Genomic DNA, 18071 nt, shown 5'->3' on the forward strand with positions numbered 1-18071 from the left:
GAGATGCTGCAAAAGTGTTTGCACATGTTTGCATATGCAAATGTACATTTATATCAACTAGATGCTGGCAGACAGCAGGGTTTAATCAGTTCCTCGCTCTTGAGGCAGATGTTAGCCGGGCTAGCTGTACGCTGCAGACGATGACAGAGCAAGTGCATTTCCCACTGCACAGCTAACCTCTTCCTCAGAGACACAGAAATATGCACATCCACCAGCTTTAAAATAATTGTAAGCAATCACGCACAGAGAATCCACAGCAACACAACAACAAGCACCATTAAAACCGAGGAGGCTCCACCTTCAGCATGTGCTTTTCATCTATTGTCCAGAACTCAGCCCTCAGTCTTCGATGATAACAACCTTTTCACTCGGCATAAACCTCAGCTCAGAGTTTTTTTTCCTAACGATCACTCTTTACTCCAAACTTCAAGAACAAGGTGTTTTACCTCCAGCTACAATAAAGACTCCTATCTTTGCTCGAACCAAAATACAAAACAGGTAAGGGTCGTAAAATATTCTGCTCATTTTCCTGTTTTAGGAGCAACCACAGCAGTTTTCATAGTCCCATAAAATATAATAAGTTATCACGATGACCTGGTTTAGTAATGTTTTGTACAATGGGAGCCATCTAAGGCAGTACATCAGGGGGTCGTATTTAGCAAGCTGCTCCTCTAAATCTCCAAAGTTTCCATTACATGCCTGGCTGGTCCCCTGATGTTAGCAACCAGGGAGAAGAGAGCACTGCTCTGCCAAGAGCCGCCATTGAGCCAGAACTCACCCACACACATATACTGTATACACAATACACTCACACACACACGCACACAAAGCCTTGGCGAACCCTCTTCCCCACTCATTAACAACAGGTCTGTCATTTCCAGAAAAATCCCCGATGCACGATTCTGACTGGAAACAGAGTGACTCTTCGTGGCAGGAACAAAGTGTGTGTATATGTTTGTGTGCATGTGGGCGGAGGATAAATTAACAGCGTTACCAAATTAGAACCACTGTGCTGTTCAGAGTGCTGCGGTCTTACTCAGCATGTTAAAGCTAATCCGCATCCCTCTGAAGCCCTTCTTTAGCGTTTGATGGTAATTCTGACTGAACACACCACAGGCCACAAACAAACAGCACGCACAAGCAGGACGAAGAAGTGAGATGATAGAGATACAAGAATAAATGAGCAGAGAGCGAGCCGAAACGTAGTAAAAACCTACAGCTCGCCGGGTCGTCCGAGCACACACACACACACACACACATTTTTCAATCTTTGACCGTAGCACTTAACCTGGATCACCTTTGCACAGCTCTCCAGCTGCAGACCTGCTGAGTAAACGATCACGTAAACCAGATTAATTCTAATTAAATGTGATTCTGTATGCTGCAAACATCATGAAAACCAAAGGCACCACGAACCCTTCTTTTCTTCATATTCACAGTCTTTGACCCTAAAAAGTCCTACGTTTGGTGATGAGCTCGAGTGCAGTCCACAGCAGCGTGTGGGGCCTGGGACGCTGAGTACAATCAAAATACACAGAAACACGAGACACTGGCCAGTTGGGGAAAAAAAGATGACGATGACCCCACCTGGAGCGTTTTAAGCTGAGAAAAAGCAATAAAACCACAGCTTGTGATGATTCTACACAGAAACAGTCGGACGACTGCAAACCCAGAGCTCCTCTGAGAGCACGATTAACACAATATTGATCAAACAATCTTGCTAAGTGCTGCTTATAATGATGCCTGGCCGCTCTTTAAGCATCTACTATATAGTATTGCCTTTGTTTGCGTCTACATGCCCATGCTGCCACAGTCTGATACGCTGGCACAGAGCCACCTCTGGGGAGCGTCTCACCCCCAGCATCGTGCTCTCTCTCTCTCTCGTGCGATTTGCTTTTGTGAGGAGAGAAAGGAAAGAGGGAAATAAGGAGAGCGAATGGCAGCGAGAGACAATCAAAAGGGCAAATACGAGCGAGATAGAGACAGCGGAAAGCGCGGACAAAGGAAAATCTAATGTGGGTAGAATATGCAGTGAGTGACAACAAGGCCAACTGTTGCATTCATCGACAGCAGCTTGGTCAACACGGGAAAAGAAAAAAAGGTGAAAGGATTAGGATATTGAATTTTCAGCCTAATTAGGGAGATACTATGTCCTTTGCGATCAACCAAGCAGAAACATTTAATTACAAAACCAATTATGAGGTGGCGAATGTATCACATCTGACACAACCGTCCCCCCGAGCAGAACGGGACATTTTCAGGAGGTGAAGTGGAGGAGAGGAGGGGAACCAGTGTGGGGGAGAGGATAAGGGAAGCACGTAAAACAACAGAGTCCTGATTGTGCTTGTGGACGGGTAGGTGAGAAACAAAAGGTCCTTTCGCACCGTAACGGCGGTGAGAAGACCTCCTCGTTATGCTGCCTGTGGTTGTTCACACTGAACCAAACTAAGCCAACATTGTGTGCTGTTGGATAGCACGACAGCACTCGTGAATAAGAGGCATGACATCTAGTGTAGAAGGCCTGTCGTGCTGCCAGCAAAGGTGCAGCAACAGTCCTCCAGCACCGCGCTCTTCTATCTGCCTCTGCAGCCACAGAGACAAAGAGAATGAAATGTGAGGCGGAGGGAAGGTGCAGCAGAGAGAGACTTTAAAGTACGGCATGTATAAATGTACAGGATTTACAGTGTTGCTGATGATCCCTCATCCATGTTTACCCAAACCTCTGCACCGTGTCCATGCATTAATGCATGAAATGGCTCTTCTTTTGTTAAATATTCAGGCATCCTCCTTGACCTCCAGCATGATAATCAAAACAGCAACAGGGGGTAAGAAACGCGCTCGCGGCGGTCTGATGCAATCAAGTGCAAAAGTGCTTCAGTAAACACTGCAGAGACCGATATAACAAGATCATATTGATACTGTGATGCACATTTTATCATCATCGTGGCATCATATGTGCATTTTAAATAACATAATTGTCTGAGCTCAAAAGCCGCCTTGCAGAATCTAAAAATCCCCAAATTTTCCAAGCAGCCCTTCAGCTCAATAAAGTCATAATGAATGAAGCAGAAAACACACAATTGCACACCAGCTGTAATTATTTACTCAAGTTTAATAGTCCAGCAGCTATAGTCTGATGACTGTGAGCCAATAATTTGGGTTTCCGCTGTGGCTGGAGGACTTCCTGGGAAAGACTTCCTGTTCTGTGTGTCCATTTATCTATTTTATCAAATGCACTCCAGAAAACGTGTTCCCACTTTGGCTCTTTACAGGGACTCCATTCTGCACGTTTACATGTAAAGATCTGTTTATTTCTCCGTATTTTGACATGCAGGTTAGGAATTGCCCACCCCTGACGTAGGATGTGGACTCTGTGAGAATAGTTTCTAAAAGAATTCATGTTCATGTGACCACTGTGCAAGTTCAGCAGTAAATATTAGTTTTATTGCAATCCAAAGGCATCGATATACTGTGGTAGGACATCAGGTTTAATGCTGTAAATGATGGGCTACAACACACCACCGTTACTCCTGCACTATTTGCTTCCACGTTCCTCCTCCTCGACCGGCGTGGTTTCAGCAGCTGAAGGACACAATGGTAAAACAGCTTTTGCTACCCCAACACAACTAGACTTTCCTTTTTCTGCGTCAAAGCGACAGACACAGAGTCAAACACGGTGACACGGTGGGAATTTTGGTTGCAAAGACCATCAAATCTGTCCGATCTGAACCGCTTTCACTGTGATGCTGAAGATGTCATCATGATTCTTGGTCGTCTTCTGTCTGGGACAGCCCAAACTCACACAGTGTGTACAGGACTTCACAGTATTTAACGATGCTAATTCACATGGAGATACTTTATCAATAAATGATCTCTCAGGTGGACGCCATGCAGGTGCAGTGGTTAGCACCGTCACCTCCTTGGTTCAAATCCAGTCTGGGGCTTTTCTATCAGGAGTTTGCATGTTCTCCTGTGTCTGCAAGGCTTTTCTCCAGGTACTCCCACAGACATGCATGGAGTTAGGTAAACTGGTGATTCTAATTTGGCTGCAGGTGTTAGCCCTGGTGACCTGTACAGGATACACTCGGCCTCTCTCTCTATGACAGCTGCGATGGGCTCTGACACCCTAAGACACTGATCTAGATAAGTGGAAGAAAATATTATGGATGGATGTTTGCATTTACTGTAAAAATACTGCTGCTATTCTCTTTATCAAGCTCTTGGTTTGCCACAAATTATTTCGTGTTTGGTTAGTGGTTTTGCTATGTCTTCATATCATTACTTAGGCAGTAAAGCAGCCTCTGCATGGTTAAAAAAAATTACAGAATTTTTAAAACATGCATTTTAAATACGAGTGATTATAATAATTGTACTTATTCTGGCAGAAAACAGAAACAGAATATGTAATATGTTCAAAAAGAAAAACCTTCAAAATGTTGCATCTTTGTTAATACTGTCAGAGGTTAATTAAAAATGTTCATTGTACTGTTTTCAGTGTAATTACTGAAACAAAAATAACTGCGTTCAAGTCATATTTTAACAGCAAATATAAGATGTACCGTCAGGGAGTGAGTGCATGATTGGATGCAATCACACAGACACACAAACGCGCGCACACACGCACGTCTTTTCAAATGCATCTGAGCCCAGAGAGCTGACTGAGAGGACCTGGCAGTGTTCTTATCTTCCTCACATTGCCGTGTGACTCACAGCATTACCAGGCAGCACAGTCATTAGGGGCAAGAAGACCTTTCATATCTCAGTCAGCCCCACGGCTCTCCGCAGGGCCGGCCAACAGGGACCCACACTCGCCCCCTCCTTTCTCTGTGCCGAGCTTTTTGTCTCTGTCCCACTATTCTCCGTTGTGCTTCTGTCTGGCGATGTCTCACACAGATTTAATGTCAGGTGTTCTCTCACTGTGTTAAATAAGTCATTTTTTGTGTGCCTGGAGGGGACAGAGCCCATGTTTCCCCTGTCAACCACAACCATCACAGCTGCATACACCCACACACGCAGACACTGAATACGTGATGTTTGTGTGTTCGGCAGACAGCAGCAGCAAGGACTGAGTGTGTGTGCCGGAGATATAAGAGGTATTCAGGCGTGGGCTGCCGCCGGCTGCAGGGACATTTTACCCCATCCCTCCTCACCGCCTCGGCTTCCTGACGCCCACCTGCATTTTCCGAGGGCACAGATTGCAGGCCTAACTCACGATGGTGGGATGAGTTTAACGTTGCGTGCTCTTCCAATCGATGTGCACGTTTGCTCGTGAGTGACGGCTTGGATGAGCAGGGACAATAATATGTGGTCACAGCCCTCCTTCTTAAGGCTGCGCCAGCAGGGCTGACAATCAGATGACTGGCACAGAGAAACCAAGGCTCCAGGCAAAAAAGGTAAAACGTGGCATAATTTAGGAGAGCAAAGCGTGTGCCCATGTGTGCACATGTGTGCAGAGACAGTGTAACTGAAGCCTTGCTGAAGGATTTTTCAAAGGAAGCTGATTGATTTAAACAGCTTTTTACTGACTTTGTGCCACTGTGCAGCTCACATGTGCTGCAAAACAACTCAAGCTGCAGAGAGACACCACTCACTCCAATTTACCGCAAATGCAAATGACGAAATGAAACGACAAACAGTTCAGAGAATATGAAAAAAAGTGGTGAAAAACAGAGAAAATGCAAAATAAAATCAAGTTTCTATCCACCAACCAGGCATGTCCAAAGTCTCCTTCAGCTACAACCATTTATAGTTCATACAGAGCAATAAAATACATTTTTAATATCATCCCTTTACGGATTTTATGGATTACGAGCTACTGTTGTTTGGAAAAGCGATTGAGCCGTTTCAGCTGCTGTGATCAAATCATATCAACATGATTTATACGTGACAGAGTCTTCTAAAAATGACCGAGCCACCTGATTCTGCTGCTCCACTGAGACTTATTGTGTCTTTAAGTGGGTACTTTTGATTTTCTTGTCCACTGTTTCGGCCGAGTGTCACTTTTCTGGTCGATGCTGTTCTCTGGCACAGCGAGCAGCTTTTAGCGAATAAACCTCCCCAAACACACAGTACTCAGGTCTGCAGGCTCAGTGTCGAGCTGGAAAACACGGCGGAGCATTTATCGGCTCAAGAGCCGGATACTTTGCCCAGGAGGGAGTGGAGACAAAATCAGAGCTAAAAGGAGAATTACTGGATGCAAATAAAGACACAAACATGACTAAAGTTAGTCTGAATCTGTTGGATGTTTAGACTCTGCAGCATGATTAAGACAGACAGACGCCGCCTCACCTCATGTTTGCCCTTCATCCTGCAGATCCGGATGTCGTTCTTGTTTGACTCCCACGTTCTTTTCTATAAATGAAATGAAACACGGATAAATGCTGCGGCTTACCCTGGCATTTCTCTCGTGGAAAATGACATTTTCCAGCTTGGAGACAAGTGACGTGCGCACCTAAAAGGCTGTAACTGCCATGCGTGTCTGCTAAGAAGGTGCTTACCTTGTTGTAAAACATCTCATCTCCTGCAGTGGTGTCCAGCTCCACACGAAAAAGGTCATCCCTGGAGAGGGAGACACAGAGAGGGAGTTAGACAGCACAGCTCCATCCAGAGCTAACAGCAAGGCAACATCGGCTCCTTCCTAACGTGGATTCTTTTGCTAGCTCGAGTACATCATCTCCATTTGTAACCTGTGTTTGCTTTGTGTATAATTTAGCCACAGCACACGCAGCTATGTGACGCAAACACACACAGAAATGCTGTTTATTCATTTAAAGTTCATAAGAGCAACAGAGATTAAGGAAGAGCTTTACAGTGTCTTCCGTTTGTCCCAATATATACAGAAAAATGGCCCCAAATTTGGCTTATCAGTCTTTTCTAGTCCTAAAATTGAATTAATGGATGATTTAATCAAGTTGTTACACTGATGCTTTCACGCCCCAACACGCTGTCCACACGTGGTCCAAAACCCTAACACCATGCATGTATTCATGACTTCCCAAACACTTCTTTTTTTGCACTCTTAGTCTGCTGTTTGCAGTAACCTTGAAAAATGCCTCCTAAACCAGAGTTAGGCTAAGAAGCTAACAGCTGACGTTTGCATATTGATGAGGGCCAGGACGGATCTGAAGCATGGGTTTCTTCTGAAGTGGCTAATCTGTAAATCTGCCACAGCCATGTTAGTCCCGCAGTATCGATCCATCTCTGACCCAGCTCTACCTTCCATCTGTGCTGCACGAACTCTCCTAATTTCTTTCACAGAAGGCGAGGCGCACAAGTGCTTGCTCATGTGAGCTGGAGAGTGTGTGTTTGCATCTAATTTTAACGAGAGAGGCGGCTGTGAGAATGCATGCTTGATAAGAGCCCAGGTAGGCCAAGAGCCAGCAGGTCACCCCTCTTCTGAATAATTTATCTTCACTTCCTGTTGCTGTGTCGGAATATTACAGCCCTTTCAGCACATCAGAGCGGGAGAATTGTTAAGTGGTGAAGAAGTGCAAAATCACCAAACAATGGCTTGGTGTACCCCTGCTTAACAGGTCAAAGTTTAAGCATCCTCAAATCAGCGGAGAGGGCGAGAGAGTGAGACGTAATCTCATCCAGGCTGCTTCAGCATCGTCTCGGCATGATGAATACAGCAAAAGGCCTCCGAGTCGGTGGGGCTGGCAGCCAGCACTGTTGTCTCTCGTAGTGCAGACCATGAGGAATTATTTACACTGCTGCTTCTCTTTCCTTCTGCACTTCAGGTTGTTCGAATGACGCAAAGCCTGGATGCTTTTCTTTGTTTACATGCGCGTTAGCCAGTTTCTGTGTGCTGCTTGTGACATAAGGTTGGAGTTAAGGGTGTGAAAAGAGTTCACGTTTATATTGCAAGATGTGTGTTAAGCCTTCAAATCACCTCATAGGTTTTCCTGAGAGCACAATCAACAAGTGTCTCTTTGTAGCCTCATCTACGTGTACGATACCCACGTGCCGGAGTTATTATTTTAGAAATGCCTCCAAACCTTTTGACCTGGTAATTCAAAGTCAACACAGGCTCAATCGAAACTATTTTCTTACTCAACCAGCTCATGAACTTTCTACAAACACCAGCAGGCTGAAGGTCGAGACCTCTCAAATTGCCCTCTTGGCCAGGTCTCTCTTAGAAAAGAGATTTGAATCTCAGTGAGACTTTTACTTGGATAAATAAAGGACAACGATGTTTTTTCTTGCCATAGCTGCAGTATTGTGCTGCTTTTCTGAGTGAAAATCCAGCGTGCAGCAGAAGTTACAGCAGTGAAGGAACAAAAATGGAGGAACTGACACCGACATTAATGACTGAGAGGAGTCCGGTGTAAGTATGCGAGAGAGGGGACATCAGGTATCTGCAGACCACATCCTGCACGCCATCAGCATTTTACTGAGAGCGCAACAGTTTGATCAAAGGCCTTCTTCAGACATTAAATTTAGGACATTTGGATATTCAGCGGCCAAAATAAGCATGCAGATAACATTATGGCTCTGCTATGACCGACACCCTCAGTCTTAAGCATGAGCCTCTGGTCATGGGTCATGGGTAGTTGTGCGCCTTCTTCTCTAAAGTGATACAATCTGCAGATGCAGTTTGGCAGAAAGGAAACAGTTCTCAAATAGAACTGCTCAAAACAAGGTTTGGGCATTTATTTGATATCTGGTTGCTGATGAGGTGCCTCTTAGGGTGAGTGGCATCGACAGATATATTTTATTCAGCATAAGGCAGAGAAAGATATGTCCAAAACAACGTTCAATGGAAAAGCAACACTACAGTCCAAAGGAACAGAACTGTGGCTTGAAGTGTACTTAAGTCTTTTGAGTGTGATGGAGAGAGACGGGCGTCGCTGTTCCACCGTACAGCAAAACGATCACTGCTGGAAGCTGAAAAGCAGTTCCTGTTATTTTCATTCATTTTTCATGTTTTTGGTAACGCGGTGAGGTGATCCTGAGAGTTGCACTCTCAGCCTTGTTTACCAGAACTTGCAAAAGAGAGCGCATTACTCCAAACCTGGCTTGTATGTCTTAGAGCTCATGTTAAAATTCCAAAGTTTGTTTTTAAATGCTTAACGGTCTTGCCATCCTTACTCACCCCCGGGTAGGGCTGTTCGATATAACGATATATACCGGATGACGATATAAAAACGTCTATCATTTCATTTTACGCTATCTTTGTTTCATGGTGTCGCAAAATAAAACTGTTTACGGCAATAATTTTTTCATCTTTTTGATGGTCACTGTAGTGGCTATATTCATTTCTTAAAGTTCTCTCTTTCTCTTATATTTTATATAACCACACTACAGACGGACAAGCGCCTGTTTTTATGCGTTATGGTTAGCAACAACGACGGTCACACCATCGCGTGTCCGCTTGTTTATGTTCCACATAAACCTTTCACAATAAAGCTCAAGATCCTGTTGAGACTTTTCAAAATAAACTGAATCACGTGAAAGAGCAGATTATTTACGGATGAGAATTAAAAAAGAGCCGCCAGGTGCCAAAAAATAAACCTTAGACTCAAATGTTAGAACAGGCTTTTCCCCGCAGCACGCCGTGTAATAAATACTCACAAAGAAAACGGCGGCCGTTACAACTTATGTCTAAAAATGTATCGTTTCATGCATCGGTTAAAACACTCGACTCCAGCTACGTGACGCGCAGCTGGAAACACTTCCCGCAAGACGAGCTGCCCGAGATTCACAGAATTTACAGAAAATGTTACATTTCTGTGATTTATATCGTTATCGGGACGATAGAATTCTTATATCGGGATATGAGATTTTGGTCATATCGCACAGCCCTACCCCGGGTTCTCAGGTCAGCTGACGAGCTGCTCCTGGAGGTACCAGGGTCCAAGAGGAAGCTCCGAGGGGACAGGGCCTTCTCTATGGCTGCTCCTAACCTCTGGAATAACCTGCCTCTGCACATTAGTGAGGCCCCTTCATTGTCCATTTTTAAAACTAGTGCTGTCAGCGTTAATCTCGTTAAGATTACGTTAAAGCCATAACCTCATTAACGCGGTAAATCTCTGTTAGCGAGTTATCGCGGATCGCCCCGTGCGTGGGGCTGCATGGCGTCAATGGGTTAACGAGCAGTTATGCCGTTAACGTCATTTTAACGAGATTAACGCTGACAGCACTACTTAAAACCCATTTTTACTCCTTGGCTTTTCACAGTCTGATCGTGATTTTCCTGCTATAATTTAATCTAATGCACTTATTTTATTGTTTTTATTTCATTTTAATTATTATTATTTAATTTTATTTATTTATTTATTTTAAACTTAATTTAATGTACCGGTTTTTTTGCCATGTCAAGTGTACAGCACTTTGTTTCCAGCCTGAATTGGTCTGAAAGTGCTACATAAATAAATTGCTTGCTTGCTTTACATACTAAACTTTCCCTTCCGGCCTCAGTAGAGTGTCTCCCTGTCTGACTGCCACAAGCCAACTGACCTTCAAGAGTCACATTAGCGGGCTAACACAGTAAAAAACATCCAGACTGGCAGCAAGTTACCACTTCCCACTCCAGGTAATGCAGAATGTGCAGATAAAACATGCGCGCACACACACATACACGCCTACACGCACACAGACTGACGGCACAAACATCTTACAAGTGGAACAGTTATTCAAGAGTTTGAGTCATTCCTTCAGTCATGCTGTCAATTGGTAAACTCTCCAATTGGTTTATGTTTGTGTGGATTTGCCTGTTGGATCTGACTCGGGGCTGAGGACCACAGGATCCACAGCTGCTCGTCTTAACAGCAATGAAATGGGGCTTAACGCAGCAAGACTCTTACTCCACTTGGCACCAGTCAAATACAGAGTTTACTTTCATTTAGCGGGGATGGGAAGAGGACACGGAGAGGTAGCAGCTCTCAGCGGGCGTCTGGGGCAGGGATTTAGCAGTGCTTGCAGTCAGAGGAGCAACTATGCTAATGGCGACAGGATTTGGGGATGAGTGAGGCGTCTTATCAGGCCACGCACTCTGTCGAAGCTTTTGGCAGTCATACCTGCCACCACAGGTACTTATTCATACAGTGTACATTTTAAAACTCAGTCACCCTGCTGGGCCGTCTCTGGCTCACAAATGCGTTTGCACATGGATCTATTTCTTTCCAGGCTGATCGTTTACCACCAGGAAGCCACAAACACTATTAGCCACTTACAAAAAGATAGAAATATAGTCTCGAAACTTTCTCTCTGCTTGCCTCCCCCGCTGCCCCGCCTGTAAGCTTAGTATTTTCTCATCATCCGGTTGGTTGACATTCAGATCAGATTTCTCCTCCTGTTCAGGAACAATTTCTACAGCTGTAAATTCAAATTAATTTTTTAAGTGTTTCATGGCCGCTTGTTATAAAGCAGACCTTCAGACTGCAGTAGCTATAGTTGTCTGAGGGAAGTTTTATTGCCCGACCGTGTGCATATGTGTGCTTATAGATCCTCCCGGTGCAGACAGAATGGCTGGAACCAAGCTACATAGTTTGATATATTTACTACCGAGTCTCAGCAGTGAAGTTAGGCCTGCTGGAGGCAGGAGACTGGGTCATTTCCTGGAGGACAGCGACGTCTCTTATTGGAAACCGCTTCAATCTTCCTTCCACTACAGCAAATAATCAGCACCATATGTAGAAACTAACTGTCTCCTTCTTTCGGGATGTTTCAAACTGTGTTACTTTCTGGACAACATGGACAGTAAATCTTAACATGCATGCTCTTTTTTTTAGCACGGTTGCTTCAGGTCGGCTCCTGAATGGCGTCGGTGGAGAACCAGATGTTGCACAGCAGTGGCGCAGGTGAGGAGACTGGGCTTCCGGCCTTTCTGACCACCGGGGCTACTATCTGTTCAGGATCACTGCCTTCAGCAGACTGACAGGCATATGGGGACCATCATCACACGGAGAACAAACTAGAAATCACTCAACTTGATATTTGTCAGGTCAAATATCAGCCCTCACATGCAGCTACTCCACAGAAGAGAGCGACAGCTAAAGGAACACGCTAGTAATAAAACGATAACATGCATTCAATCTTTCTGTCTTAATGTTTACAGATGGCACGCAGCACGCCGTGGCTCGTGGTTATCTTTTCAACATGGCTGCAAGGCTATTCCGCTCAGGCCTACATAACGTTTCCATGTGCTCAGTTCTAAAGTTCCTGTTTGAGAAGGAGAACTGCTACCGTGGTGGCATCGTGTTGCTGTCACACATGTTTTCTTCTAACAGATGTCAGAGTAACACGAAGCAGCTGTGCCAGTCTGCCAGGTTCCTACTAACTCAGAGGTCTGCCTTGTAACTATTAATTTATTTGTCAATAAACTTCTTTTGGAAGATTAATAATACATGCTAAAACCTGAGGGGAGACGCTTGTTACCCTGCGAGCAAGCTAATCTCAATTACTCCTTACTAACTTCGTGTGTGTGTCCAAGCTGTCATTATAACAGTATCGCAGAATCAGGTGCAGCGTGTTTGACAGTGTTGTTTTATGTGTTGCATTTGAAAGGCGAGACATTTCAGGAGGAACCGATGACTGAAAATTACATATGCTGTTTAATAATTACACATCGGGGGTGGCGGTGGCTGTGGACGTGGAGCAGGTCATCCACTCTTCCAGTCCATGGTCAAGTGTGTGTGATGGATAAAAGTGTGAAAACATAACATAAAGTGCTGTACAAATGCGTGTGTGTCTTAGAGTGCTCTAAATATACAAAATGAAAGTATAATATACTGTGAATGTCAGTGTATTTACTGTTTAATTGGCTCGTGTGAAACCAGTACATAAACAAGCTAATTGATTTAATAGGGAATGGTAATGTAAGTGTTTTTTGACCAGTGTGAGGTTGGCATTAATGGTTATAATGAAGAAAATGTCATATTCTGGAAAGAAGTAAATAAAATAATCGATATAGAAAATTTTACAAGTGTTCTAAAAACATCAGTTCTCACATCTCTTTAGCTAATGTTTTACTGGTCATGTTCTGCCGTCATTCTCCAAATGTCACCAGTTCTTCAGTATTTATGTTCCTATGCTGTGCGAGTGGACTCGAGGCTACTAAAAGCTAGTCTCCTGATACTTTTGGCTGATCGCTCAGGATCCACAGAGTCTCTTTAAGTCTCTCAAGAGACAAAGTTTATTAAAGAAAGGCTAATGGTCCAAGCAGGTCCCACAGACTACACATCCTGGGCTTTGTGGTGCCATGTTTCACGGGTCAAAAACTATTGACTTTTTTGCGTGTGTTGATGTAACATCTGGGAGTACTTCAGCCTCAGCTGTACTTGCACATTTCCTCTGAGATGAATCCTGACGTTAGCACTAAGGAGTATCCACATGGGGAGCGATTCGCTTGTGGCTTCTGGGTGCTCGCAGACATTTCAGGTGCCGGTTGTTTAGCTAACCATCTGTTCCATTCACCACGCTGTCACGTGTCCAGCACTGCCCTGCAAAGGTCAGTACTTCCACGCTTTGAACGCTGCACGCTCATACTCTCTCCCGCACTCGATATGTTATCCACTGTTGATCTGCACACAGCTGTTGTCACAAACGTCGCACTTGCTTACGTCACTGTCATGAGACATTCTCGCAAAAAAAAAAATCACGGTTTTAGTAACGCAGTAACGCAGCGTTCCTATGGGAAAGTAACAGTAATCGAATTACCGTTTTTGCAATAGTAATCCCTTACTTTACTCGTTACTTGACAAAAGTAATCGGATTACAGTAACGCGTTACGCGTTACTGCCCATCTCTGGTGATAACAGGCAGTCCAAGAGATTTTAAAACCCCAGGTAAGTGACATAATGTACATTAGTATATACACTGATCGGGCATAACATTATGACCATCAAGGTGTGCAAAAGTTGCGAGGTGGAGTCTCCATGGATCGGACTGAGATCTGGGGAATTTAGAAGCCAAGTCGACACCTCAAAAGCAACGTTGTGCTCCTCAATCGTTCCTGAACGATTCTTGCTTTCAGCACATTATCCACAGTGATCAAGGAGCACCGTTCACCTCTGTTCCTTCATTGAACCACTTTTAAAAGATACTGACCCCTACGGACCGAGAAGACCCTGCAAGACCTGCAGTTTATAAGCTCCAAGTCATATAGCCATCACAGTTTGGCCTTTTTTCAAACTTGCTCATTCTTCCTGCTTCTAACATCAACTGTGAGGACAAAACGTTCACCTGCTCCCTGATACATCCACCCACTAACAGGTGCCACAATGAAGACATAACCAGTTATTCACCTAGCAGCAGGTACAGGCCCGATTGGTACATCTACACGTGTGTCTGCATGTGTGTGTGGGTCGCGTACCTCGCTCCGATGTAGAGCGTCCGATTGACCTGCAGGATCCTCTGGACGTGCAGAGGCTCTTGTCTCAGCCACGTTTTGTGCGGTCGGCCCAGAAACACGGGGTATCTTCTCACCACTGTCAGAAAATCAAACAGAATGGCTTCTCTGAAACGGACATCCATCTTTGCCAAAAGTACTCAGCATAAAAGTGGTTTTGTGTTAGTTTGTTTTGACAGTTCAGCCTCAGTAACAGGTATTCAAGGTGAAGTGGAGAAAGCATTTGAGATCTGCATTTGAAAGCACAGCTGACGCGCTACTTTAAATGTACCGAGACACGGAGGGGAGCGTAGACAAATAATCTGAAAATGAAAGATGTCTGATCTGCACCTCATATGTCATTATATTCACAAGTTTTTGTTTGTTGGCTGATTGAGATTCACTTTTGATGGATTGTTCATTTACATGCAGCCTTTTGTTGACAAGTTTGGCAATGCATGTTCTGCCGGCTGATTCGGATAATTCAAAAAGACAGAAACAAATATCAGAAAGGTAAATGATCAGTGCTGTACATCGAGGAAGAGGAAGGGAACCGAAGATGGAAGCAATAAAACATTTCCAGTCATGCTGTACCACAGATTTCTAAGGAAAGCTGGTATATTTCTATCTGATATTATTTCATGTGCTCAGCACAGTCTGCTTTTTTCTTTTCATTTCTATATTTTTCTTCTTCTACTTCATTCCTATCCTGTATGTCTTATCTTTGCTCCGGTTTCTGCATCACTCTGACCCGCTGTGATTGGGCCTCTGACTTCTGTTTCCACTTATACCTGCTGTAAACCACAGCTGTTGGGTCTACTGCAGCCTAGCCAATAGGCAGCACCCAGTAGTCAGACACGTCTACGCTCAGCTGTTCATTATTGATATACAAAGAAGGGCCTGGACTTAGCTGGAAAACCACCGGTCAATATTATTGAACTGCAGTCAATCTAGATCAGGGCTAAGCCGGAGACTGCAGAGCCGATACGGAGCCACAGAGTCTGAGCGTTCGAGGGGCCGTATCTCTCAAGGGTCTGAGCTCATGTGTGGGAAAGTCACGAATGCGAGAGCCCCTTCCACGGCTTCAGTCTCATTCCCGAGCGTGACCCCACGCTTCAACGCGTTTTGTGTGAAATCTCCACAGCCACCATCGTGACCTTAACCCTTCGCCGTAGCCTCCCCCCTCATTCATCACCATGCGCATTTGGCTGTAACCCAACACTTCACATCATGTCGTGGGTGAGAGAAATGCAACGGAGGAAAAGGGAGTAGGAGCGAGAAAGCGAGGGGTCAAACCTTCTGTAGGGATGAAGTTCAGGGGCCCTGGTTCCTCCGGGAAAGCCGAGCTAGCCGTTCGCAGCAGCCAACACAGCAGGAAGAAGTAGGAAGGGGCCACAGCTGCCATAGCAACCCAACTGCAGAGTCTGTGGAAATAGAAAAAGGGAGAACTCGGGTGAGGTGTGGTAGACACATTCACTAGCAGGCTAGTTCTCTCGAGTTCATCTTTGTATTCACACAGCATCTGTGTCTCCGTCCTGTCGGGAGGGGAGATAAACATCTGCTCAGGGTGACGGATTAAGTCACAATGACAATAAATAAATAAATACTAAAATACTAAATACATCCACTCCAGGAGAAGTGTCCAGTCAGCCACCTCTCACTGTGGCATCACCACATCAAACATCACATCACAATGACACATCCAAATCCTACGGGAAAGAGACATCAGAGGAAAAAGAGAGGTTGACATCCTGTCAAAGACAGAGGACAACGTATGTCCCATACACCGATCGATAAAACCCTCTGTGGGCATAAAGGGAGAGAGACAGGCTCGATACGCGTCACGTATTATCCAGTATGAGAGACAGAGAGAAAGAGAAGTGGTGGTTTACTTAAATGAAATGCTTTCCAGTGACGCAAATCATTTTTCACCGGGCAACACCGAGACTTGTAGGTCTAGAACGTAATTCATGTGGAAATACAAATGATACCCAAATGAAGTTAGCCTACACAATCCATCTGCAAAACGATGGCTCCAGCACTTAGCCTTGAAGGAGGAAAGCACTCAGAATTGATATCGACTTAAACCGCAAACCTCAAAAGGTATGACGAGCTGGCTACCCCCCCCCCCCCCCCCCCCATCTCTGTTCGTGAGACTGAGCTGCCAGAGAGAACTTTATAAAGTTGTTATAGTCTTAAGATCTGACTCATCTGTAATTATAGTAAATTTCCTGCCTTGCAATAAATTGTGTTTTCAAAGGAATTCTACAGAAACACGGCAATTTACAAAGCCCCACAGCTCCACACTTATCTCATGGCGTCATTTGCTTTGAAAATCTCGCGGGGAGGCAGTCCCCTCCACCCCCACCACTGCAAACACAAAGCATTTTCTTTTACAGTGATGCACAATTGCAACATCTAACAACACCTGACATTTGAATCTGGATTTCTTTATGCAAAATGCTTTAACATTTGCCTGTGGTCACAGGCGCGCATGGTGTAACGCTGACTGTACAGTGTTGTTATATCTGCTGTTGTTTCCATCAAAGGGCATCGGTGATGCTCATTTCCACCTCCATGTTTTTATCGCTGACTTTTACTAGAGTAACTTGAGTGCATCATTCCCTGTTAAAAAAGTCATCACGCCTCAGTTCAGGTGACCGTGAGCATCACCTCTTCCCCTCTGCCAGTGCCAAACAAACCTCCTCAAACCACAATCATGACAAATGTGATGCATACACTAACACCAGCAAATAAAAAAATACTACATTTCCAAAAACCTGCAGTCATGTGATACAGAAAGCCCCGCTAATCAAATTCACTTGATTAAGTGTGAGCACCTCTATAAAAGCAGCGTCTGCAGTTTGTTGGTCTGTATGTGTTAACGCAGTCTTCCTAGAAGGAGACATCTGTGCACTACTCAGAAATAAGAACTCAATCTGAGACTGTACAGGCCTCAGTCAGCCTGTTAAACTTAACATTCATCATCAGTACAATTAGAAACAGACTGAACAAGTGTGGCTTATTTGGAAGGGTTACCAGAGAAACTCTGCTCTCTAACACAGGGGTGGGGGAACTCCAGGCCTCAAGGCCCAGTGTCCTGCAGGTTTTAGATGTGTCCTTGATCCAACACAGCTTATTTAAATGGCTAAATTACCTCCTCAACATGTCTTGAAGTTCTCCAGAGGCCTGGTAATGAACTAGTTATTTGATTCACGTGCGTTGACCGGGTGAGATCTAAAAGGATGATCTGATATCGTCGTGTTGGTGTTGTGGCCACATCATCATAATAAATGTTGTTCCAGGTTTAACATTGCAAGTGACCAATCACCAGAGATGGGCAGTAAAGCGTTACTTGTAAAGCGTTACTGTAATCCGATTACTTTTTTCAAGTAACGAGTAAAGTAAGGGATTACTATTGCAAAAACGGTAATTAGATTACCGTTACTTTCCCATAGGAACGCTGCGTTACTGCGTTACTAAAACCGTGATTTTTTTTTGCGAGAATGTCTCATGACAGTGACGTAAGCAAGTGCGATGTTCGTGACAACAGCTGTGTGCAGATCAACAATGGATAATATATCGAGTGCGGGAGAGAGTATGAGCGTGCAGCGTTTAAAGCGTGGAAGTACTGACCTTACTTTGAGTTTGATTCCATTAAAAGTGACAAAAACATTAGTGTCCGTTGTGCGTGGGAAGAAAACTTCTTTTTACAGCGAAAAAACTCCCCTAAACTTCCAAG

General features: G+C 44.5%; 1 protein-coding gene across 1 annotated transcript in view; it reads right to left on the reverse strand.

The window, feature by feature from the left end:
• Nucleotides 1-18071, reverse strand: part of sema6bb (sema domain, transmembrane domain (TM), and cytoplasmic domain, (semaphorin) 6Bb) — a 134820-nt gene that overhangs the window by 58834 nt on the left and 57915 nt on the right. Inside the window, exons 2-5 of the mRNA XM_085447643.1 lie at nucleotides 15626-15753; nucleotides 14315-14429; nucleotides 6498-6558; nucleotides 6289-6351 (exon numbers count right to left, since the gene is read on the reverse strand). Of these exons, the coding sequence (XP_085303769.1) occupies nucleotides 6289-6351; nucleotides 6498-6558; nucleotides 14315-14429; nucleotides 15626-15734 (348 nt within the window). The 5' untranslated portion in view covers nucleotides 15735-15753. The remainder of the gene's footprint in view (nucleotides 1-6288; nucleotides 6352-6497; nucleotides 6559-14314; nucleotides 14430-15625; nucleotides 15754-18071) is intronic.

Source organism: Copadichromis virginalis, linkage group LG23, assembly GCF_057382275.1.
Source record: "Copadichromis virginalis isolate Kocher_CV1m ecotype Utaka linkage group LG23, C_Virginalis_male_GT1.1, whole genome shotgun sequence".
Taxonomy (NCBI): Eukaryota; Metazoa; Chordata; class Actinopteri; order Cichliformes; family Cichlidae; genus Copadichromis; species Copadichromis virginalis.